The sequence below is a fragment of the Mauremys reevesii genome, linkage group 6, assembly GCF_016161935.1.
Source record: "Mauremys reevesii isolate NIE-2019 linkage group 6, ASM1616193v1, whole genome shotgun sequence".
In the NCBI taxonomy this organism is placed as follows: Eukaryota; Metazoa; Chordata; order Testudines; family Geoemydidae; genus Mauremys; species Mauremys reevesii.
The window spans coordinates 76,394,049-76,417,967 of NC_052628.1; the positions used below are offsets into that span (position 1 = coordinate 76,394,049).

Consider the following 23,919-nt stretch of genomic DNA (forward strand, 5'->3'; position numbering starts at 1 on the left):
TTCTGGTTGGTGAAGGGATGGATAAAACACCTTTTACTGTAAAAACGTAAACTTTTATTATAAGTGAATACCTTAAAACTACTTGAAAAAACTAACAATCTGCTCAATATAAGCATTTCTGAGATCCTTTTTATCCTTTAAATTAAATGCGGTATACTTTATGCATCTTTGGTTCTTTAAAAAGTGAATTGTGCGACTATTGGCCTGACCATCCTGGATGCTAATATCCTGTTTCTTATGAGAACAGATAGAGAATGGGCCATGGAATATGCACTGCTCTGCCAATATACTCAAACTTTGAACCAAAATACTTCAGATGGCTAGAATAACTGCCTCTTTAGTAATTTCACATTCAGTTCTTAACTTCTCTACTAGACTGAAAACACCAACTCATTCCCTATACCATAGATTAGTGGTTTTCAAACTGTGGTCTGTGGTACCCCTGCCCTTAAAAGAAATATGGATCACATCATCTATTTGTCTTTTTGTATTTGAAAAACGTGTGTGGGTTTTTTTGGTTTTGTTTTTATTGTATTCTTGCTAATTCTGTTTTACAGATTCCTCTGTGTGTGTGGGAAATCCTTATAGTTAATCTTTTGTCTTTATTTAATTTCATTTGCTTCTGTTGCTGCTGTATATATCAATTGAAAGGTTTGTACATTTGTGGTTATCTGTGTCTATTAAGTCAATAGCTGTAAAGCACTAAAGTGCTAACTATATCCTAGTAAGGGCTTTAAAGGCCTTCCGTGGAAATTATCTTGAATTTCTATGTCTTTTCCTCCCATTGCAAGGCAGTCAGGTGACATGATTTTATGTAACTATACCCCTTTCAACTTCAGAAGTCAGAGAAGGGCTACACAAGTTTAATGAAGTGAAGTAGGTACCGCTGAACTTAAAAGATGTTCATAGGGTTTCTGAAAATCTGAGCATTTTGTCATTGTTATGTAACTTCTGGACTGCTGTATCAAAAGGAGATTATTCTTACCAACACACTGATTCCACTGATAATGTTGAATGTACCCTTGTGGGCACCCACATCTGTAGCCACCCAGGATGTTCTGGCAGCCATGTTGGCACCTATGGTTTCCATCGCATTCATTCACATCTGCCAAAAACAACAATCCAACAAAATGTGGAAGAAATGGTTGCACAAACCACAGACAAGTAAGCAAACCAACCCCACCACCACACACAACTTATTTCAATAACTATAACTAAAGGACCGTACTTTATCCATAGAAATTCTTCACCCAAGGTTGATGTTGCAGCCATAATTTGGCTCCTTACACACACTAGTAAGTTCAGATTGTGGAAGTAGAGAAAAAACTGACAGGGCATTGAAGGGGATTTCATATTCAAACAGTCCCCTTATGTGAGCAAGAGTCAGGCTAGCTGTAACCCTAATAAGGCAAGATTTTTAGAAGCGAGGATTGTGTGAGGCGAGTGGGGAAAGAACTGTGTGAGAAGTTGTTGCGACCTTGTGTTAGATAAGTATGGAATGTAGTCTAAATAGAAGTGAGAAAAATAAGAGATCAAGATGACCTACATATAAACAAAATGCAGCTGTTGCCCATTATTGTATGTAATAAAGGTATAAATGCTTGCTGTAATTGTTTACCTGGAGAGACCTCCCTCCACGCAATTGCTAGAGATAATAAAGTATCTGACTTGCTGCACCCAACCTGAGAGTGAGAACTCTGTTTTTCTCCAACAAGATGAAGCTTATGGAACTATTTGCTTTAGTAAGAGTTGCAAGACTGGGCCGATACACAATAACTGCATATGGTATGTTTGGTAAATACTGGATACATGCATAGGACCTGATCCTGCAACGTGCTGAGTGTTTCCTGGCAGGACTGGATTCTATAGGGCACAAGCCGGATGTTCTCTCTAAGATTTTTTTACTTCAGTAACTATATTTCTTAAGATAACTATTACATCCATTAAGTGTGATTATCACGCTATATAATTGCTGTATAAACTATCCAGTGGCTTGAAAAACATTGAATGTGCATAGGACAAACTGCAGGGTTGGAGTCCAGGAGCTCCATAAAATTTTGAGAAGTGCTTATATAATTTAGGAGTCTGTCCCATTTTTCAAAAGTGAGTCAGGCATATAGGCTCTTAAGTCACTTGGGTGGTTTTTGGAAATTTTACCCTTGTGAACATTGTGTGCATCTGGGGTGCAAATCCACGTTTTTTTTATTGCAAACAACATACTGAAGCAGCTTTCATTAGGAGCTTCTTGCCTATGTTCCAATGTGCTGTCTGAATTGAAAACAAAGCCTTTGAACATAGTAAGGCATCTGGGATGTTTTGCTTCAATAGAGGTGAACTTACGAGTGGCAGTTGTGAGTGAAGTGTGCAGGAATTTGCAGGACTGCTATGCAGACTTCCACAAACTCCGTAGAACTCTTAAAATTATAGCACAATAATTGTAGATCTAGAATCATTAAATAATGTTATCAGACCTTCCTCCAGAATTGGGACAAAACCTTTCTAGACTGCCAGTCACAAGAGGGATTCTTAGTTTTTCATTATGGTTTCTGGAACACAGGTGTCCATGCGTCTGACAAAGTGGGTATTCGCCCACGAAAGCTTATGCTCCAATACGTCTGTTGGTCCTGTGGCACCTTATAGACTCTTTGTCGCTTTCTACAGATCCAGACTAACACGGCTACCCCTCTGATCAGTGTCCATTTAGATTTCTAAGTTTAAAGTAGAAATCTTTGGGCATACATCTAGTTTCCAATAACTAGCTTTGCAAGGACTTTTGTTGTTGTTGTTGTTGTTAGTCTGAAAGGCACTTAGAAATACAAACATGTAAGATAAACACAGAAGTGGTCTAATTTGTCTACCTATACCCAGTAAGGAAAGCCAAATTAAAAGGTTCTGAGGCTATGTGTGAAGAAAGGTGAAGGGGACGGCCATAAAGGAAAAGAGAAGGCAAGAAAAACACTCCTGTATGAAAGTCTCCTATTTTAAAAAAAATATGTACATTCATTAAAAGTTTCACCTAACAGCAAGTTGTAAACCGTCTAACAAATGTCAGGGAAAGTATATTGCGTTCACTAGAATATCAAACTCCCAAGTATATTTCTCTGTCTTGCCATTAAAAATGTAATTCACTACATGTGATCTGCAAAAATTTGAGGCAGACTTGCAGTGCTCCAAACTCAAACATTGTGGTGATTGAACTGCAGTCTTTTTAAATTGCTGTAGCTTTTGTGTATTTACCTTGTAATTGTGTGGTATTTACACTGTAAAACCCCCACCATTGTGTAAATAAATGGCTAGCATCATATTCACTGTGAGCAAAAAAGAGCACTTGCATGATATTTATCTTGTAGAAAAAAGGGGTGAAACATTGGTTTAGAACACCTTAACATGTTTATGTATGACTCTTCCCATTCTGGACATTTATGAACAGTGACTGGGAAAACACTTTTCATCATATTCTAAAAAGTTTTATTGTCACACATTTCAAGCTAAAACCCTACCCCAGGGGCCATGCATATTCCAAGATTCCTGTGAAAAAGTACTTCACAATCCCAACTTTCATATAAAATAGAATGTTTCTAGTGCTTATGGTTGTGAAGATTATAATCTGTTCAGTTTTTTAAGATTAACTGATGCAGTGTTGCCTGCAGAGAGCCTAAAATAATAGCGATGGAATCTGGCATTTTTCCAAGATGCCAGAGAATTCAGCATTTCTGCCGTGGAACTTTTTACTTTGCTGTCTTGTGCTGCCCTGTTAGGTGGCAGCTGCAGCCAGATCCCATGCTCTAATTTTCCTAGAAAGGAACTGATTTTCAGTTAGAGCTTGTCAGGAAATTGCTTTCCCATTTGGAATTGGGACGGCAAGTTGAAATACACTGCGACCTCGATGTAACTGCACCCGATATAACATGAATTTGGATATAACGCGGTAAAGCAGTGCTCCGGGGGTGGGCAGGGCTGCGCACTCAGGTGGATCAAAACAAGTTCAATATAACATGGTTTCACCTATAAGGCGGTAAGATTTTTTGGCTCCCAAGGACAGCGTTATATCGAGGTAGAGGTGTACCATATTTTTGTGAACAGAAAATTGGAAAAAAATTTGGTTTGGGTCAACTGAAACTTTGTTTGAATTTAAATCATTCACAAAAATTAGAGCAATTTGTGTAAATTTTGTTTTGAAACAGAAAACAGAAATGTTTCCATTTCAAAATGTGGTGTTTTGACAATTTCCAAACTGAACATTTGTTTGAGTTGCAAACTTGAAACCAAAATTTTCCTGTTAAATATTTTCACTGCTCCATGGAGCCAGAACTGGAGTCCAGCTGCTCCCAGAAGTGTAGGCAAGCAGTTAAGCTGCCTGAAAAAAATGGGCAGTAACTGAGGAGATAAATTGCTCCCCACTTCCTTGGTGCACATGGGAAGAGGGGCTGGGAAGCTGGTTCTGAGCAGGGTTGCCTGGATTACGTGAACACTGAGACTCGGGGAGTAAAGCTAGGCTGCCTGGAGAGCATAACAACTTTAAACTTTAGGGCTTGTCTACATTACCCGCTGGATCGACGGGCACCGATCGATCCACTGGGAGTCAATTTATCGTGTCTAGTCTAGATGTGATAAATCGACTGCTGAACGCTCTCCCGTTGATATCGGTACGCCACTGGAGTGAGAGGTGCTGGTGGAGTTGATGGGGGAGTGTCAGCAGTCGATTCACCACAGTATGAGTAGATCTAAGTACGTCGACTTCAGCTACATTATTCATGTAGCTGAAGTTGCATAACTTAGATAAATTCCCCTCCTGCCCCCCAGTGTAGACCAGACCTTAGCTTTAGAAATAATCATCATACATGTCTTTTTGAGTATTTTCAGTGATGAGACAGACTGGGTGTGTTTGCAGGTTGGGTCGGGGGGAGAGATGAAGGGTATTTTATGGAGATAGTATGCATTACTGTTGCAATGGAATGTGCGGGCTACAGCTGGGAGTTAGTGCCCGTTGTGCTGCAGAGTACTCAGAGTTCTGCTTATGATACTACTTGCAAATTGAACTGTGAGTATGTATAACAAAACAGCAGGATAAGTAAATTGTCAATACAAATCTTCTGAACTACATTCCTTTTGTTTTTCCCCTCCATGTCTGCTCTAAGGCTAACGGCCTGATGCTACAACTCACGCAAATACTCCATTTGACCTCAGTACGACTATTCACGTAAGAGAGAACTGCAGATTTCTGCCTTAGCAGAGAATGTATGGCCTTCAAAATTTACCTTCACAGTTTAATCCAGTAGAATCCAGAGAGAAGCCTCTCTGACACTCACAGCTGAAACTTCCAGGAGTGTTTTGACAGATTCCTTTTGATCCACAAAGTGATGGCTGTGAACCACACTCATTGTTATCTAGAAAAAAAATACACACACACACACACACACACACACAGAGAGAGAGAAAGAAAGAAAGTACATAAGGGATGGGGTTAAGAGGTTAAAGACATCTGTAGCTATCAAGGGAAAGACAAAATTCTGTAATCTGTTTTTTATTGCTTTTTTTGGTCAGATTTTAATATTTTATCTCTGTCTCCGTGTGGTTACATTTAGAAACTACCTACAAATAGTCACTACAAAATGCTTATTGTAGATGAGCTTCAGGTATTTTTTGCTTTTCATAATTATCTGCCTTTTTGAACTACTGAGAAATAAAATACTCCATCTGTGTATTTAATAAATCTGTGGTACAAAATAAATAGATCAAAAGGCTCTCATTAAGTATTGCCCTTGTTTTTATAACAAAGAGAAATGTACGAAAACTTAGGCCTGGTCTACACTACAACATTAGGTCGAATTTAGCAGTGTTACCTCGATTTAACCCGGGACCCGTCCACACAACGAAGCCCTTGTTTTTCAACTTAAAGGGCTCTTTAAATCGAATTCTTTACTCCACCTCCGACAAGGGGATTAGCACTGAAATTGGCCTTGCCAGGTCGAATTTGGGATAGTTTGGACGCAATTCAATGGTATTGGCCTCCTGGAGCTATCCCAGAGTGCTCCATTGTGACCACTCTGGACAGTGCTCTCAACTCAGATGCACTGGCCAGATAGACAGGAAAAGTCCCACGAACTTTTGAATTTCATTTCCTGTTTGGCCAGTGTGTTTGCAGAGCTCATGCAGAGCTCATCAGCATGATGTGCACATTGCCCAGCCCGTACTTTGTGAGAAGTCTATGACCATGTCCCTCTCGTCACTGTGCTGCCATCGCCTCCTCACTTGGTTTTGTGTGAAACAATTGTCTGACGTTGCTCTGATGGAGGGAGGGGCGACTGACAACATGGCTTACAGGGAATTAAAATCAACAAAAGGGGTGGCTTTACATCAAGGAGAAACACAAACAACTCACACAGAATGGCCCCCTCAAGGATTGAACTCAAAACCCTGGGTTTAGCAGGCTGTTGATTTCACAAAACAAATCGGGTCAATTTCTTGGTTTGATCCATCTATCTTTTACATCTTAGGGTGGCAGCAGATGGTGCAGTACGACTGCTAGCCACCGTCATCTCCTGGGTGCTCAGCAGAAGATGAGAATGACCTGGCTGAGTCACACCCATGTCTGGCCAGGCACCCCTGACCGACCTCACCGAGGTTGGCTAAAAGAGCACCCAGGAATATGACAACGATGGCTACCAATCGTAATGCACTATCTGCTGCCAAAAGGCAATAAGCTGCTGCTATGTAGCAATGCAGTCCCACGTCTGTCAGCACCCAGGAGACGTACGGTGACGATGGAGCGGGCTCCATGCTTGCCGTGATATGGCGTCTGCTCAGGTAACCCAGGAAAAAAGGCGCAAAACAATTGTCTGCCTTTGCTTTCACAGGGGGAGGAAGAGGGGGGCCTGATGACATGTACCCAGAACCACCCGTGACACTGTTTTTGCCCCATCAGGCGTTGCGATCTCAACCGAGAATTCCAATGGGTGGCAGACACTGCGGGAACTGTGGGATAGCTACCCACAGTGCAACGCTCCGGAAGTTGACGCTAGCCTCGGTACTGTGGACGCAGTCCGCTGACTTAATGCACTTAAAGCATTTGGGGGGGGGGAACACACAATTGACTGACTGTACAAAAGTGATTTCTAAAAAAATTACTTCTTTAAATTCGACCTAATTTCATAGTGTAGACATGCCCTTAGTGTTAAAGTGTTCTTACCAATACAAGCAGTATGATGTTGAGTGAATCCTGGTGGACATTTACATGTGAAGCCCCCAAGAGTGTTGACACAGAGGAACTGGCAGTTGTGTTGTTTGGTTTGACATTCATCAAGATCTGAAAGTAGCAGATGTATCTTAGTAAGACTCAATGAAAAAGATTTAACCATGTTTGTTCTCTTTAAACAAGATTATTTGAGTGCCTGCTGCCATGTACCTGGAGGAGCCAGAGGAGGCCTTGAGGCTACAGGTACCAAACCCCAGGGAGGCAGGAAGTGGCTCAGGGGCAGCCACAGAGCAGCTGGCTGCAGAGCCAGGCATGGCTTGGTCGGCGTGTTGTGGCTGGATCCCCGCTGACGTGGGGCAGCCAATCCTGCCTCTGCCAGGGCCCTGAGCTGGGATGCAGTGGAGTAGGGTGGGCCTGCGTCCCCCTGCCACCCTACCCTGGGGTGGCTGATTCCCTACACTGTGCAGGGAAGCTCTAGCCCTGAGGAAGGAGCCTCCCTTACCAGCTCACCCCCATGGACAGTTAGTTTGCTGGCTGCCTGAGCTCCACCCAGACCCAAGCCAGCCCTGATAGACTCTGTTTAAGGGCTGACAGCTTGAGCCATCCAAACCCAGGCTAAAGCCTGACAGTGACTAGTGATTGCCCAGCCCTATTGTGGCTCTTAGCTGTCCTGTGGACTCTGGTCCTGGCCAGACAGGACCAACCTGAGTGGCCTCCCTCCTAGCGGGAGAGCAAGGGACCATTACAGCCACTCATTTTCTGACCATCATGCACCTAAGGTAAATTAGCATTCGCTTCCTACTGAAGTTGGAATTGGTGCAAGTCTTTTTCTGAGTCATTCTACCTTTTTTTTTTCAAAGCCAACTTATACCTGTTTTATACTGAGTCAAATGCCAAATTCCTGAAAGTTGTATACCACTTATACCTGACATACAACATATACCACCTTCTATATCACCACTGACTTTGGACCAGAGATTTCCCTGGGAGCTGCAGATGTTATATCACCTCTTGGAGTTGAGGGTATTTATTAGGGCTGTCAATTAATCGCAATTAAAAATTTTTAATCACACTGTTAAACAATAGAATACCAGCTGAAATTTATTAAGTACTTTGGATGTTCTTCTACTTTTTCACGTATATTGTATTCTGTGTTGTAATTAAAATTATATATTATTTTTATTATAAATATTTGCACTGTAAAAATGATAAACAAAAGAGTATTTTTCAGTTCACCTTATACAAGTACTGTAGTGCAGTCTTTTTTTGTTGTGAAAGTGAAATTTACAAATGTTACATAACTGCACTCAAAAACAAAACAACGTTAAACTACAGAGCCTACAAGTCCACTCAGTCCTAATTTTTGTTCAATCAATCGCTAAGACAAACAAGTTTGTTTACCTTTACAGGAGATAATGCTGCCCTCTTCTTATTTACAATGTCACCAGGAAGTGAGAACAGGCACTTTTGTAGCTGGCATTGCAAGGTCTTTACGTGCCAGATATGCTAAACATTCATATGCCCCTTCATGCTTCCATGCTGATGATGCTTGTTAAAAAAATGTGTTAATTAAATTTGTGACTAAACTCCTTGGGGGAGTGCCCTGCTCTGTTTTACCTGCATTCTGCCATCTATTTCATGTTATAGCAGTCTCAGATGATGACCCAGCACGTTATTCATTTTAAGGACACTTTAGAAATGTCACACTGGTACCTTCTTTGTGTTTAAGAAAGGTTTAAGAATCTGAAGTGCCTTCCAAAATCTGAGAGGGATAAGGTGTGGAGCATGCTTTCAGAAGTCTTAAAAGAGCAACATACTGATGAAGAAACTACAGAACACGAACTACCAAAAAAGAAAATCAACCGTTTGCTGGTGGCATCTGACTTCGATAATGAAAATGAACATGCATCAGTCTGCACTGCTTTGGACTGTTATCGAGCAGAACCTGTCATCAGCATGGATGCATGTCCCTTGGAATGGCAGTTGATGTATGAAGGGACACATGAATTTTTAGCGCATCTGGAACATAAATATCTTGTGACACTGGCTACAACAGTGCCATGAGAATGCCTGTTCTCACTTGCAGGTGACATTGTAAACAAGGAGTGGACAGCATTATCTTCTGCAAATGTAAACAAACTTGTTTGAGTAACTGGCTGAACAAAAAGTAGGACTGAGTGGACTTGCAGGCTCCAAAAATAAAAACGTAAAATTTTAAATGCAGGTTTTTTTCTACGTAATTCTACACTTGTAAGTTCAACTTTCATTATAAAGAGATTGCACTACAGTACTTGTATTTGGTGAACTGAAAAATACTATTGGTTTTTTTACAATGCACATATATAAATACAAAGTGAGCACTGTAAACTTTGTATTGTGTTGTAATTGAAATCCATATATTTAAAAATGTAGAAAACATCCAAAAATATTTAAATAACTGGTATTCTATTATTGCTTAACAGTGCGATTAATCACGATTAATTTTTTAAAATCACTTGACAGTCCTAGTATTTATAAAGTAGCCATTGCTAGATGTAACCGACAACTTTCTTCACCTTTACATGTCTTTCCATCCTCTTGCAGGATGTAGCCACGGGGACATGAGCACTGGTAGCTTCCTTCTGAGTTCTTGCAGATAAAGTTGCATGGTTTTGGTGACTGGGAGCATTCATCAAGATCTAAGTAGGAGAATCAGTAATTAGTAAAAATATTCATTTACTTACAAGGATGCTACTGAATAGCTGCACAAATCTCTAATTTTTCCAAATTATTTTTATAATTCTTTCCATGCTTCCTAATTGTCCTCTTTCTTACAGGTGCTAGCTACCAATGAAATAACCTGAGAGGATGGATAACTGAAACAACAGTGCATTTGCTTAGAGGATCAGCTAGAACAGTGAAACTGATTTCTAAAGGCAAAGCCTCATACTTTATGATCCCTTTAGTCTTAATTAACGGTGACTTCCTGACATGTCATAGAATACCAGGGTTGGAAAGGACCTCAGGAGGTCATCTAGTCCAATCCCCTGCTCAAAGTAGGACCAAGCCCCAGACAGACTTTTGCCCCAGATCCCTAAATGGCACCCTCAAGGATTGACCTCACAACGCTGGGTTTAGCAGGCCAATGCTCAAACCACTGAGCTATCCTAATTATTACCTTCTACCTGCCAAAAGCTTATTCCCCAAACCATTATTTGTCTTGTTACTGGCCAGTTCAGTGGTATCTCATTCATGTTGTTGCTGAAATACCACTAAGTTAGCTGAACTTTAACATGCTAAATCAGGTCTCAGAGCTCCCCAAAACTAAATGTGATAACAAAAAATGTATTTTGTGAAGAGAGGAAGAGAGAGAATTTTTGTATTCTGAGGCTATAAAGAATTTACCTGGGAATTTCACTATGAAAATAAACGTTTCATTTAAAAAAAAATCTGATGGATTAGCAAAAATACTAAGCATGACAGTGATAACCTTACCTACACAGGATGTCCCACTTATTTCAGTGGTGTAGCCAACTTTACAAAAGCATCTGAAGGAACCCATTGTGTTGATGCACTGGCCATTTCTACACAGGTTTGGCATGACCTTACATTCATCGATATCTGGAGAGGCAATATAAATATGATAAGCATTTTAAAATATGATAAGCAGAAGCTCATTAGTATCACATATGAATGTGGCATCTACAGTCTAATAGAATCTAGAAACATCTAATTTTTACAACCAAGCTCATTACCCCCTTTTTTCCTTTAATTCTCTCACTTGTTTTGAAAGCTGATAAAATGATCTTGTTCTCAGTGATAAAACTCCAGTTTGCTGACCCTGATGGAATTACAGGACATTGAAACAGCACTGGGTGTACACAGATTCCTTTTTACCCTAATATTCTATGAACTTTCCTGTGAACATGCTTCTACTACAAACACAGATTCCTTACTTTGCCATTAGAGATGGGCCCAATCCAATCACCCTTCATATTTTTGTTAAATTCTGTTCTATATCTGGATTTGAACTCTGTAACTTGGTCCAACCTAATTCTCTTGCTAATGTACTGAAAAACCAAGCTCCAATTTTGCGAACTTAATGTACACAAAGTTTATATTTAATAGAAGTGAATTTTCTTTAGATTGGTTTGACTTTCTTTTAACATGATCATAAGAATTAAAAACACATGTTTATGCTTGTGCTTTCTTTGTAGAAATATGCAGATCATACAATGAAACTATTGTGTAGCTACAGGTTTCAGCTGTTGATGCCTTTTGGCTCATGTATATATGTTCTGTAGCATGCAACAGCTTCTAGATTGGGGGGAGGGGCACTCTATGAATTTTGGTAAGTCGTCATGGGCTGCACGTTTCTACTATATTAATGGAGGAGGTGTGGGGTCTGGGAGGAAGTTTGGTTGCGGGAGGGGGTGCTCCAGGCTTGTGCAAAGTGCTGGGTGCAGGAGAGGGTGAGGGGTGTGCACTTTGGGAGGGAGTTTGGTGCAGGAGATTGGGGTACGGGAGGGGGTGCGAGGTGCAGGTTCTGGCCAGAAGGCGCTTCCCACAGGCAGCTTCTGGCTGGTGGTACAGCAGGGCTCAGGAAGGCTGCTTGCCCCCGCTCCTGGAAGTGGCTGTGGCCGGCACCTATCTCTGCCCTTTGAGGGAGGCAGAGCAGGTCTCCGTACACTGCCTGCGCCCGCAAGCATGACCTCCAGTTTCTGGCCAATGGGAGTTGTGAGGATGGTGCTGGGGGCAGCCCACGGAGCTGTTTCCTCCCCCCCTCCCAGGGGCGTGCAGAGATGTGCTAGCAGCAGCCCGCCACTTCTGGGAGTGGTGTGGGGCTACGGCAGGCAGGCAGCCTGCCTGAGCGCCCCCACTGTGCCACAGGACTTTTCGCAGCCTGGACTTGGCGATCGCAAAGGGGCAGAGAAGGCCGGACAGCCCACCCCTGTTCTAGAGGTGCTTTTAGCCTTTCAGTTTTAGTCAGTGTCTCCTGTTTTAGGACTCAATCCTGCAAATCCTTGCTTATATGAATATTCCCAGCACTAGGTAAGGATTTGTAGGTGCTGCCCATTGAAAAGCATATAAAATAAATTATTGGATGTACAGAAAATATCAAGCCGAGCACTTTTGCAGTAAACTTCAGAAATGCTGGTAACTTCAGCTAAATATCAGAGATTTAAGAAAGCACGGTGCTTTCTGTGTTATCTTTTCTCTATTTCCTCTCCTCTACCTTTTCACCTGCTCTTCCCACAATTACCTCTTCCATCTGTTGTATATCCTGGTCCATGTGGACAGAGTTTCTTATATTGGGTGGTTCCTGGCAGTGGACAAAGCTCACACTGGTTACCCCAGCCTCGTCCGCCATCACAGCAACACTCTGACTTGGTGACAAGGTTACGGCTACTGGAAGCCATCTGGCACATTGTCTGTAAAACCTCAGCAAAGCAGAATCCTTGGCGGTTATCTGAAAGGAGAGTGGAGGGGCCAAGAAAGAATGTGAGCTGGATATGTATTAAACAGGAAGTCTCACTGATACTATTATGATCCATTATTGTTACATGTAAATGCTTTTAAAAGTGAACTAGAAAAGAAAACTGCTGTGACCCCAGCTTTGTGTGTTGAGTGACTCTTATAGCAACCAGTCTTTGGGGAGCATTTAGCATATTAATATGGTTTATCTTACCTTACCCTAAAAATACTTTGACAATCTACTGCTCTTAAAGGACTTCCGCAAGTGAGTCAGTAGTACATGAGACCTGGTATCAGTTATGTCTCAGAATAATACATCCTGGAGCATCCTCCAGTGAACCTGGCAGAGCAGCCTACTTGTGTGAATGATAAAATAAACCAGCAAAACTTAAGTGTAAACTGGCCTTAGCATGCTAAATATCCCCCAATTAGCATATTTTTACGCAGAGGATACCGACACTAGTAATAGGTCCAGTGTCATCTGTCGGATGTGTTAGTTAAAATGGACTGGATTGCCTTATTGCAGGTTGTTCTCTGAAAGTAGCTCTTTCACTGGTAAAGTGTTTCCTTTCAAAGTTAAAATCAGCTGTATTTTACTAAAAGTGATACACCATAGATCATATTCATTCCTGGATTTTCACTGGCTTGTGAAAGCATAGTATCTCTATCCTACACCTAGGCAGTGTAAGAAAATTCATCAGGGGGACATTTAGGAAGCAGAGCAAATTTTAGCTTGTTGGGGAACCCCAAAAGACACAGGGCTAAACTGATTCAGATGAATGGTTTCTGCTGGTGGGGCACTCACATCTTATATTTGTTCTGTTAGAGACTGTGAGGGAGGACAGGTGACAGCAAATTGCCTGACCGTCCTCTGTGCAAATCTACTGAGGAACACAATCAGCGGGTACAAAGAGCTATAACTTACATTTCACTGCATAAGTTAGGGTTTTTTTTTAAAAGATATGCCTTTATTGTTCCACTTAATTTGAACCACCAGCTAAAATTACACCATGATATTAAATGGTCTCTTCATTAAAAATATAACCTGTATTGCAGCAACTTTAGAGAGATTAACAAGATCCAATTTGATTGGAAGAGTGTAAACACAGTGTATCTATTTAGTTAGACGTTCCTGACTTAAAGCTTTCACAGTTCACTGTTTTAAAAAGGGAGCTACAAATCTTTATTAAGGAAATTAGGTATGTAATTGTGATATCCCAGCATACATCATGTGGTGATGTCATAGCTACCATGGAACAGCAGATTTTTAGTGTGGGGTATAGTTTGAAATGTAAAGTATTTATATATTTTATTGAATATTACTTCAGTCCTTTAGGGAATTACTTTATAGCCGTTACCTAATGGCCATTTATGCATCCATTGTTTAAAGGAGTAAGGATTTTTAAATTACTTTATGAAAACTGGTTTTAATAATTGTAGATATACAGAACATTTTTCCAGAAACCTGTAAATGACTTATGAGCCTAACTACTAGTGGGTTTCAATGAGATTTAGGCTCCTCAGTCAGTTAAGTGCTTTTGAACATTTTTACCAATAGTCATCTAATTAAATTTACCAAAGATAAGCAATCATTGCACTGTCACCCCAATTTTATTAATCCACATTTAGTTATCTTGAAATCTATTGGATTTCAGTCAGTCCAAAATACTGTAGAGAAGGCAATAAAGTCAAGTGCCGTTACATTGATTAAATCCTATGGCTATCAATTTTAATTCTGCTTAACTAATTTAAATATCAGTAAAACTTTACACCTGTGACTGAATTTTCCTACTGTGGAGCCATTCTCTGACAATGTCAACGTGTATCGGAGGGGTAGCCGTGTTAGTCTGGATCTGTAAACGCAGCAAAGAGTCCTGTGGCACCTTATAGACTAACAGACGTATTGGAGCATGAGCTTTCGTGGGTGAATACCCACTTCGTCAGATTCATGTAATGTCAACATGATTCACTGTCTTCTATATTCTAACTAAGAAATAGCTGAAGTCAACTACTGCTCTACTAAATAGGTGTATTGTGCAAGAAATGTTGAAAGCTAGAGCTTATTGAGTACATGCTGACCTGGAGTTCATACAAAGCTTTGATTCATACATAAGCTAAATGGAACGTTGACACAAGACTGCACAATCTGACCAGCAAATGTACTGGGCTTTAATTCTAAAGAAATACTCAGCACAATGCACTGCAGTGATACCATGACCCTAAAAGCACTGAAGGGAAACAGCAGCAAGCAAACTCCCCCAAAATGTAATTTTTGAACATATCTGTTCATATATTTAGTTTAAAAGAGCAGTGTATTTTCTTGGGATTGATGCTGGGCTGGGATTAATAGCCTGAGCCATCCTCGTTCCATTTGGTCACTAATCTTCAGACGTGCCCTGCGCCTTGAATGTTGTTGCTCTGTTACGGAATCAACACTCTGATAATTTATATGGAACTGGTTATACAGTAAGTAGGAAAAAAATATCTCAATCCTTTTTTAATGCAAAACTCCATTAAATACAGCTACAATTTCACTTGTTGGCATTGTAACATGTTTTACTATGTACTGTATTACTATGAATATTGCTCCAGAGTAGATCTTGCAGCTGTACTTCATTGATAATAAAAGAACAACCAGAAAGAAATTACACAGTGCAGTGCCAGAATATACTGAATCAGCATGTAATAGTAACTACAAAATCTTTTTCCTAACTTTTTGTAAAATCTGTTATTTTGGATTCATAATTGATCACCTAAGTGGGAGATTATATGCATGCTGCCACACCTGTAGGACTTGATTTCTGGCATTGCAGCTTCAGATGCCGCTCCTGTTTTAAGAAAGATCTGCTGGCTTCTGTGTTTAACTAGACTTGGGTAACACTAGCTGCCAAGACAGAAATCATCAGCTCTTCTGGCTGATGATCCATCCATGGTTCTCTAATAGAAAGCATATCCTGGCAAGGGCTTCCCTCATCTGGTGTGTTTTCTTGGCTCTTACTAGCTAGCCATCCAAGCAGAGATGCACATACGCCTTCCTTTTTCTAGTCTGCTACCAGCACCATCATTTTAATGCCAGGTTGAATGGGAGAGCTGATACTGATAATGTTGTGAACCACAGGGATTGCTGGCCTTATGTGTTGCGTTTTGAGCAAAGGTTTCCATATTCTCAATGCAAATTTCAAGTACTTATGGTAGTTAAATGCAAATTTAGTGACAGAGGGCTAGTGACACAAAGGGATTTAGGCACTTAGCTGCTACTTTAGGTGCCCAAATCCAAAAGTTAGATAGCAGATGGAGGGGGGATTAACAATCTAACCCTATAGGCTCCTGAAGGCCCTAGGCATTGTTTCCACTGATAAGACACCTCAAGTGCCTGCACTTCTGTTGCTAGGTATGCACAAAACCACCTGAGTCCTGATGCCTAGTGCCTCATTTACACCTAAGCCCCAGTAGGAGTGACAAACTAGGCATTCCCCTGCCTATCTAATCCTCAAGGCTTGATCCAGTAGGCATGTGAAGAAGGGGGGGTGTTCCTGTAAATATTTAAATATTCATTGGCATAGGGAGTTGAACTCAGGTCTTCCCCCATAGGGTGAGTGCCCTAACAGGAGAAATTGAGAAGAGACCCATCCCATAGTGAGGGCACTCTCCTGGGAGGTGGGGCATCTGGGATCCAAGCCCTTCTCCACACCAGGCAGAACAGGGGTTTGAGTCTAGGTCTCTAACATTCTGGTGAGTGCCCTATCCATTGGCAGAACTGACTAAAAGCACCACCACATACCCTCCTCTTACTCAGGCACTTAAGCCAGGTCAGCCCTAAATCCAGGTGAGAGTTTACCGCTGAAATTCCCAACTGGAGGGAGGCACCTCCTATTTAAGCATCTAACTATCTTTTGAGAGGCAGGGCTTAGGCCACTTCCCATTCATCAGCATATCATATTGGCTAGTTAATGGGAGATCCTGCTCTAACTTTTCCAATGTGTAGTGTAGACAGCCCGGGTGCCTAAGTGAGTGTGGCAGATTCCACTAGGCAGCAAGGTGCCTAAAAGTCAGATGTTGCAGCACCTAGTCTTAGTCCCCTTTGTCATTAGCCTGGAATCTTCCTGTGTAGGATGGGGAAGCAGGGATATCAGTCCACCTGTTGAATCAGTCATGGTGCTGCTGGTGGTTGTGTCGATGCTGAAGATCTGCTCGTAGGTTCAGAACAGGAACTTAAATTATCACTGCAACTACATTTGGATGAAGATGTTTCCCTTGAAAATATTTCACAAGCAGGATCGTGAAACCCAGTTTCATTCAGTGGCACATTTACTCTTGAAGAAACTGATTTCCTGCATTTTTTGGGAGAAGCATAAATCCTAATGTCTCAACAATTCTTGACAATTGTAGTTTGCTTTAGAAGAATTATCTGGTTTCACTACTTCAGTTCATTCAATTGCTTTTTCCCCCCCCATCACTTAAAATGTTAAGCATTTTTAATCAGATAAATTCATACACTGATGTCTGGTAATCACCAAAATATTGAACAGTAGCCAGTTGTTTGCTCTGTTGAATGGTAGCTTTTATGTTTACTAGTTAAAATGAGAAACCCCTTTGTGAATTCAACACCATGAAGACTGAAAAAATCCAAAATATTATCAGAAGTCCTGCTATCTTCCAGAAGTTACTAGATTCTAACAAACTAAGCCCCCCCTGCCCCGACGGTTAACAACTCTAGTCACTCTCCTTTCTTCAGCATGCAGTAATAGCTTCATCAACCACTCCTGCCCCTCTCCCAAGTTATCAGCGACTGCATTCATTTGCCTTCCTCTTTAGGTTATTAGACTATCCTAAAATTGTTTCCAGGTAGGCATAAGATCCTTCAAGTTTGTATTAGCTCCCTTTTAATTGTTTAGAATTTCTTTAAAATGTTCATTTACAGACTGGAATTAGAGCCTATAACACATAGTATTTTGCCAGTAACATTTCCTGTTCTTACTTTAAATGTTCATACTATAATAATCTCCGTTTAGCAAAACAGTGAGTTAGGAAAAAATGGATCAAAATAGTTACTGAAAAGTAATGATTTGTATATATTTTTTTACACACAACTGTACAGTATAACAGATCTAACATTTGAATTCTGTAGCAGCAGTATCCGGCTCATAAGTGGAATAATTAGAAATATTTTGCTCTTAATGTGAGACTTGTTATTTAACATTAGCATCAGCCTTGCTTACCCTATATGCAAACTTTTTTCCTTCATCATGAAACTACCATTTTTCCTGGCTATGTTAATTATCATTTTTTTTCCAGAAATAAAATAAATAATTGTTTTCTCTTTGAAAACTCAATTTATCTTAATCCTGAAAAACAGATCAAGGATCATTATTTAATCTATTATACACACAGCCAAGAGACGTGAAATACTTGGGGTCTGCATTATTGGTAGAAATCTTAGCAAGCATAAAATATTTTGTATTTAAGTATTATTGCACAGAGTTTATACTTTTCATGTAACAGGAAATGTACACCAAGGAAATCAACTTACCAAGGCACTCAGTGCCTGATGGGCTTGACTGGAATCCTTCATTACATTCACACCTGTAGCTTCCAATAATGTTCACACAGCGACCATTTTCACAGATACCTGGCTTGGTACGGCATTCATTTTCATCTTTACAAAAATATCACACACATACACACAATAAATGTGATTTAAAACTTTTCTGAATTGACAGACTAAAAACTGTAAGTTATTTACTCAGCAGGCAAAGAAAATTCAAACATTTTGGTAACTAATATATTTGTATGCGGTGGCCAAAAGACAGCTGAGTAAGCCTCCAAAAGCTGATGTTCACTCTTCTGTTGAGAGCTCAGCACACTAAGTGCTTTGAAGAAGGTATGGAAAAATATAGCAATTTTAGAAAGATAAACCTTATTAATTTCCTACCAATTATAGCAAGTTTTAAATGAATCAGGGCATAAGCCCACTGCACTACAACTCTGTCCAGCAATTAGCAATAAAATGAAATTTTATACACTAATCAAGTCATTCAAAATAAAATAGTGTGAGCCATTAAGAAACAGAAAATTAATAGTTAAAGAGTATGTCACATGACCATGATTCTATAAAGTGTGTCTGTTCAGGAAGGGCACCTCAGCACATGCTTAAGTCCCACTGAAGTCAGTAAGAACGAAGTATGCTTAGGTGCCTTTTCTAAAATAGGGTTTAAAATCCCAAAGCGTCTGCTCCTTCTTTTTCCCATATTAGCTTGCAAAAACCAAAATGATACAGTAATTTCCATAGGTGCTTAAAAGAAGAACACTGGGAGGTTTGGCTGCTCAGGGCAAAAACAGAGGTAGGTTTGAATCCAACAGCCATCTCTCTTGTAAAGGCACAATTCTTGATTTCTTACTAGCAAATAGACTGATATGCTTTATGATGAAAGAAGACCGTTTTCCTTGAATGCACAATAAAATAAGAATAATTCTGTAAGGAGAAGATTTTACTCTGTTGCTGAGGGAAGATTATTACTGTTCTCTTGAACACATTCACCGGGATGTATGTTGAAGAGAACTAAAGATTATTTTTTTTTTAAACTTGAAGGTAAATTCCAGTACTTTTTGTCAATACAGAAAGCTTCAGAATGGGCAATGGATTTGTGACACTGCAAGGGAAAAATTCTGATTCCAGACACAGCAACACTTGGCGAGATCTATCCATTTTCCTTCTAAACAATTACAGTAAAGGTCAAGGGAAGCTGTTTGCCTATTCATCATAAAATGAGAGAATTATTCTGAATTTTGGTGGATTTTAATTTCTATGAATTCTTTGCTGCTGATGGCTGGAGTAAAATGTTCATATTTTGCTATAGATCGTTACCCCTTAACTCTGAAAAAGCTGGATACATAAATATAATTTTTCCACTATTAATACAACTTTTGCAAATATATCATTTCTTATTTACCTACAATAATTCTTCTACTTTTATTATTCATATTTAAAGAACAATCAAAAGAGATGCCTTTTGGCTAGCTAATTAAGGCTTTAATGGGTAGTCAGAGTAATTTTAATATTTAATTCTTACAACCCTGTGCACCGAAAGCAAAGGTAGGCCACACAGAAAAAGAAACAAATATAGACCTAAGGCCCTAACTCTTATTTATGATAAGTAGTCCCGAGTTCACTGGGACTTCTTGTGTAAGAATTACTCACTGTAAAGATTAGAGAATCAAGCCCTAAAACAAGAAAAGACTGGATGGAACAGGGTTAGAGTAGACTTGTCAAGTGGAAGGTTCAAGAGGCATTGTGCCTCCATCCCCATGAACAGATGTTTGGGTATATGTAGCTGAGCACAGATGCAATGTTGTGTTTTTGTCCCTACAAAATATTGCAGATGCAATTCTGAGGAGTTGTGCCTCTAATTACTTTATCTAAACCCACAATCAAGTAGCAAAGGGTGTAATTAATTAGCACCTAGCTGCCATTTATGACTGGCGATCTCCTTGTTAGCCTACAATTCAATAATTCATCATTTTAGGAGCAGGTTTGGATGGGTAAAATTGTGCAAAAAATTAGCCCCTTCAATGCAGAAAACAACCAAGTCACAAAGGGATAATATCCCTTAAGGAGTTGGCTTTTTCCAAAAGATAATTGAAGTTGGCTCAAAATCAGAGTAACAACTTTATACCAATACTCCAGTGTCAAGCAGTACAACACAGAGTAAATTTTCTGTAGCTCTTTCTATTTAAAAATTCCCACCCTTTCAGTGATCTTGGACTGCTTGAGAGAAATGTGTGTCTGGTTATCTCAATTACTTTTCAAAGAGGTATAGAATTCTAACACCTAACCAAAGAATGCTCTGACTATAGACGCTCCCTGGGTTACGCAAACCTGACTCACATAAATCTGGATTTACGGAAAAAGTTCCGTAAGTTCTGTAAGCTCCCTCCACCCAGTTATTGTCGGGGATACGTTCCTGACTTACACAAATTGTTCCGGAAAGGAACGCTTGCGTAAGTCAGGGATTGTCTGTAGTTATTTTCCAGATGTACTTGTATATTAACTTTTCATTTTAATATTGGAACAATATATGAAGTGTTCCCTTCCCAAGCCTTACCCATGCAGCCTTCTCCATCAGGTCTACGGGTCATTCCAGGAGGGCAGATACACATGAAGGTGCCAATCAAGTTTTTGCACATCATGCCTCTTGATTCACAATCATGAAGACCTTCAGCGCATTCATCCAGGTCTGAAAAAAAATGTGTATGTGTTTTATTTCAAATAAAAAAGACCGAGCATGAATGCTTTCTTGTAGGTTCTATTATTTGTTCAGAAAATATAATTTTTATTTTTCTTCTTAACCGCAAACAGTTTTTATTAAGAGTAAATTAGGTGACAGGCTACTTGGGAGGGATTGGGGGGCATGTGACCTCTGCAATTAATCAAAAGCCTGAGAGCCACTCCTAATTTGTATAAAATTAAGCAAATAGCAGCTACCTCCATCTTTAACATTGTTACAGTATAACCCACAGAGAGGACATGTTCCAGCATGAAATGCCACAAAAACTTGGATCAAGATGGAGCAAGTGCAGACAACAAGGCCCACCAGGTGATATTCTGTCTTGGACACAATGCTGAGTTATCAATTTGGTCCATCATATGGTAGGTCCTGTTGCAACATTTTATTAAAAAGGTTGGATACAGGATGCACTGAAAAAAAACTTTTAACTGTACTTTATTACTGGGTAACAGGCATGGGGAAAACATTACATTTCAATAGCCATTACTTTCTAAAACTTCTTTAAGTTAATTACCTTTGCACATCTTTTGGTCTTCTCTCAGTTCATAGCCAACCGGACAGGTGCATTCATAGAAACCGTAAGTGTTGATGCACCGAAAAGCACACAGCAAAGGGTTCTGAGCACACTCATTTATGTCTGAATAGTAAGGAAAAGGGAGACTGAATGCTATGTTCCAGTTTAATTGTAATAGCACCACTAGAACTTTCTTTATACCCATATTTTCTGTGTTACCATCTAAAAAGTGTTAGACATCAATGCTTCATTCTGGGAATTTTTTTTTGTGTATTTCTGAAGCAGCATAAACAAGAAAAAAATGTATCCTCTTACATATTGAATTTTATAACATACACTTCTAAAGCCACCTTTAAGGTTAGAGTTGCAGGTATTTTGTATTTTGGTTTGGTTTGAGATTTTATTACATGACACTATTTACAATAGACAGTCTTTTCAAGAATGTGATAAGCCTCCATTTCCCAAGTTTTTGAAAGCTGAGTCCCTACTCAGGAAAATAAACTAATCATTCCCTCCTTCAGACCCACCATATGTTGTTAAAGCCCTATCCAAAATGAATAGATCTTCATAATATGATCCTCTCTCTGCTTTCTTACATGTTTTGTTGAGCAGTGAAATAGTTAATGTTGACAATTAAAGTATTATTAGTGCCATTTGACTTAGCACCCAATGAAATGAATGGGGCAAGTCACATTCCAAAGCTATTGTGTCAGGTTCTCTGCAAACTCAGCCAAACACTTTTGAATCAGTTAACCTTGGAAATGTTACCAGAGTGTTTCTTTACAACTATAACAGCTAGACCCTTATTTTCAAATGAAAGCTGAGACTCTGGAGAACAGCGGAGTAGCCTATCTATGTCCCTTCTCTCCCTCCATCTTTGGAGGCCACACCCTAAAATTTGGGAAAAAACTAACAAGCAGCATATTTGACTAATAAAATAAACATACTTATCTGCACTCATATGCCATGTTAATGGCCATTACAGTGTACTGATGAGGAAATTTAAGATGTTCAGTTATTAGAAATATTTCTCCCAGGCAACATATTTCTCTAGAGCTGGGTGAGGAGAAAACTCTTCCTTCAAAAGGAATGTTAGCAGGGTTACACTGCACCCACCACACACCAGCTAGTCATGAAAAGTGCTATTTTTGCAACATTTTACACAGCTCATTTCAGAACCCTAGGCTTTATTTTTCATTGCCATATTTCAAGAGGAGAGATTCCTTTTAACTTATAACTCTGACTTTGTAACAAAAACCCAATATCCACACTACAATAGTGTGAAAGCTGGATGGTAAATAAAATACTTTAAATATAAGGGAAAAAGACGAGGTAAAAAGGAGGAAATCATAATTTACCTTCACAATTCATCATTGGGCCTGGCTCAAACCCTTCATGACAGTTACATTCAAAACTACCAATCACATTAGTGCATGTGCCATTTCCACATGGATTGCCAATCGAACATTCATCAGTATCTAGGATGAAATAAGTAAAACACAAACTTAAGAGAACTGGGACACAGGCTAAGTGGTATTTTAAGTTTATGAACTTTAAGCATTGCTATCCTTGCAATACAGTTTGCCTAATGTGGAATCGGAACTTACCCACACAGTGCACTCCAGTGTAATCTAAGTTGTATCCCATGGGGCACTCACAGCGGAATGATCCATCAGTGTTGATACAATGACCATTTGAACAAATGCCTGGGCTCTCAAGACATTCATTGACATCTGAAAAATAGAAAACCATGTAAACTGCAATCTTTCAGCTCGCAAACTTGACTGTTTTTTATATTAAATATTACATTTCTAATGAAAAGCAGGAAATGACCAAAAAGTAAACATCTTGTTCTATATGTCTTGGGCCAAAATATAACACTGCCGTTTCAAAAACAGAATATATCTTGTAAGCTTTCTCAGTGTCCCAAAACTTCTGTCACACTTTAAAACAAAACAAAAAAATAAAAAAAGCTTTACCAGAAGGAACAAAACAGCATTACCCAATGGTGCCTCACTTAACTGGGAATTAAAGATTTTCTAAGTGGAGTCAGAAATAAAGCTATACCTTCCCGTGTATCATCAATCCCAGGGATAGTTCCATGGCCGTAGGGACACAAATCCTGGAAAGCAACTGTAGAGGAACATTTTAAACAATTATAAACAAACATGGATGAAAGTGATCAAAACCATTAAGGCAGCTGAATTTAATTAACACCCATGAAAGAGAGAGCATTTTGGATAGATATTCTTACCATATACTTTCCCCGTTATTGAGTTGTATTTTTCCCTTCTTGCTAGTTTCAACTGCAACACTCTTTACTAGTAATAAGCCTGAGTAATCGTGTCAGAGCCTATAGAGCAGCTTTCTTAGCACATAATCATTTAATGTGTCCCCCTCAGTTTGTTTAGTGTAAACCGAACAGTAGGGTAACAAAACAAATGCCAGTGACGGCTTTTGTGTTTCTGGGC

General features: G+C 39.7%; 1 protein-coding gene and 1 long non-coding RNA gene across 4 annotated transcripts in view; one reads left to right on the forward strand and one right to left on the reverse strand.

The window, feature by feature from the left end:
- LOC120407978 overlaps positions 1–23,919 on the forward strand; it is a 104,186-nt gene that overhangs the window by 42,604 nt on the left and 37,663 nt on the right. Inside the window, exon 2 of one of the 2 annotated variants that reach the window (XR_005600355.1) lies at positions 21,155–21,296. The exons of the other annotated variant lie outside the window; for it this stretch is intronic. This is a non-coding gene — a long non-coding RNA (uncharacterized LOC120407978). The remainder of the gene's footprint in view (positions 1–21,154; positions 21,297–23,919) is intronic. 2 annotated transcript variants of the gene reach the window in all.
- The window catches only part of FBN2 (fibrillin 2), a 245,391-nt gene that overhangs the window by 9,008 nt on the left and 212,464 nt on the right, over positions 1–23,919 (reverse strand). For both annotated transcript variants that reach the window (XM_039544388.1, XM_039544389.1), the window contains 12 exons: positions 23,516–23,581; positions 23,056–23,181; positions 22,807–22,926; positions 21,449–21,571; positions 20,752–20,883; positions 18,180–18,305; positions 12,438–12,644; positions 10,670–10,795; positions 9,751–9,873; positions 7,190–7,306; positions 5,259–5,387; positions 986–1,105 (listed from right to left, as the gene is read on the reverse strand). In XM_039544388.1, coding sequence (XP_039400322.1) covers positions 986–1,105; positions 5,259–5,387; positions 7,190–7,306; positions 9,751–9,873; positions 10,670–10,795; positions 12,438–12,644; positions 18,180–18,305; positions 20,752–20,883; positions 21,449–21,571; positions 22,807–22,926; positions 23,056–23,181; positions 23,516–23,581 — 1,515 coding nt within the window. The remainder of the gene's footprint in view (positions 1–985; positions 1,106–5,258; positions 5,388–7,189; positions 7,307–9,750; positions 9,874–10,669; positions 10,796–12,437; positions 12,645–18,179; positions 18,306–20,751; positions 20,884–21,448; positions 21,572–22,806; positions 22,927–23,055; positions 23,182–23,515; positions 23,582–23,919) is intronic.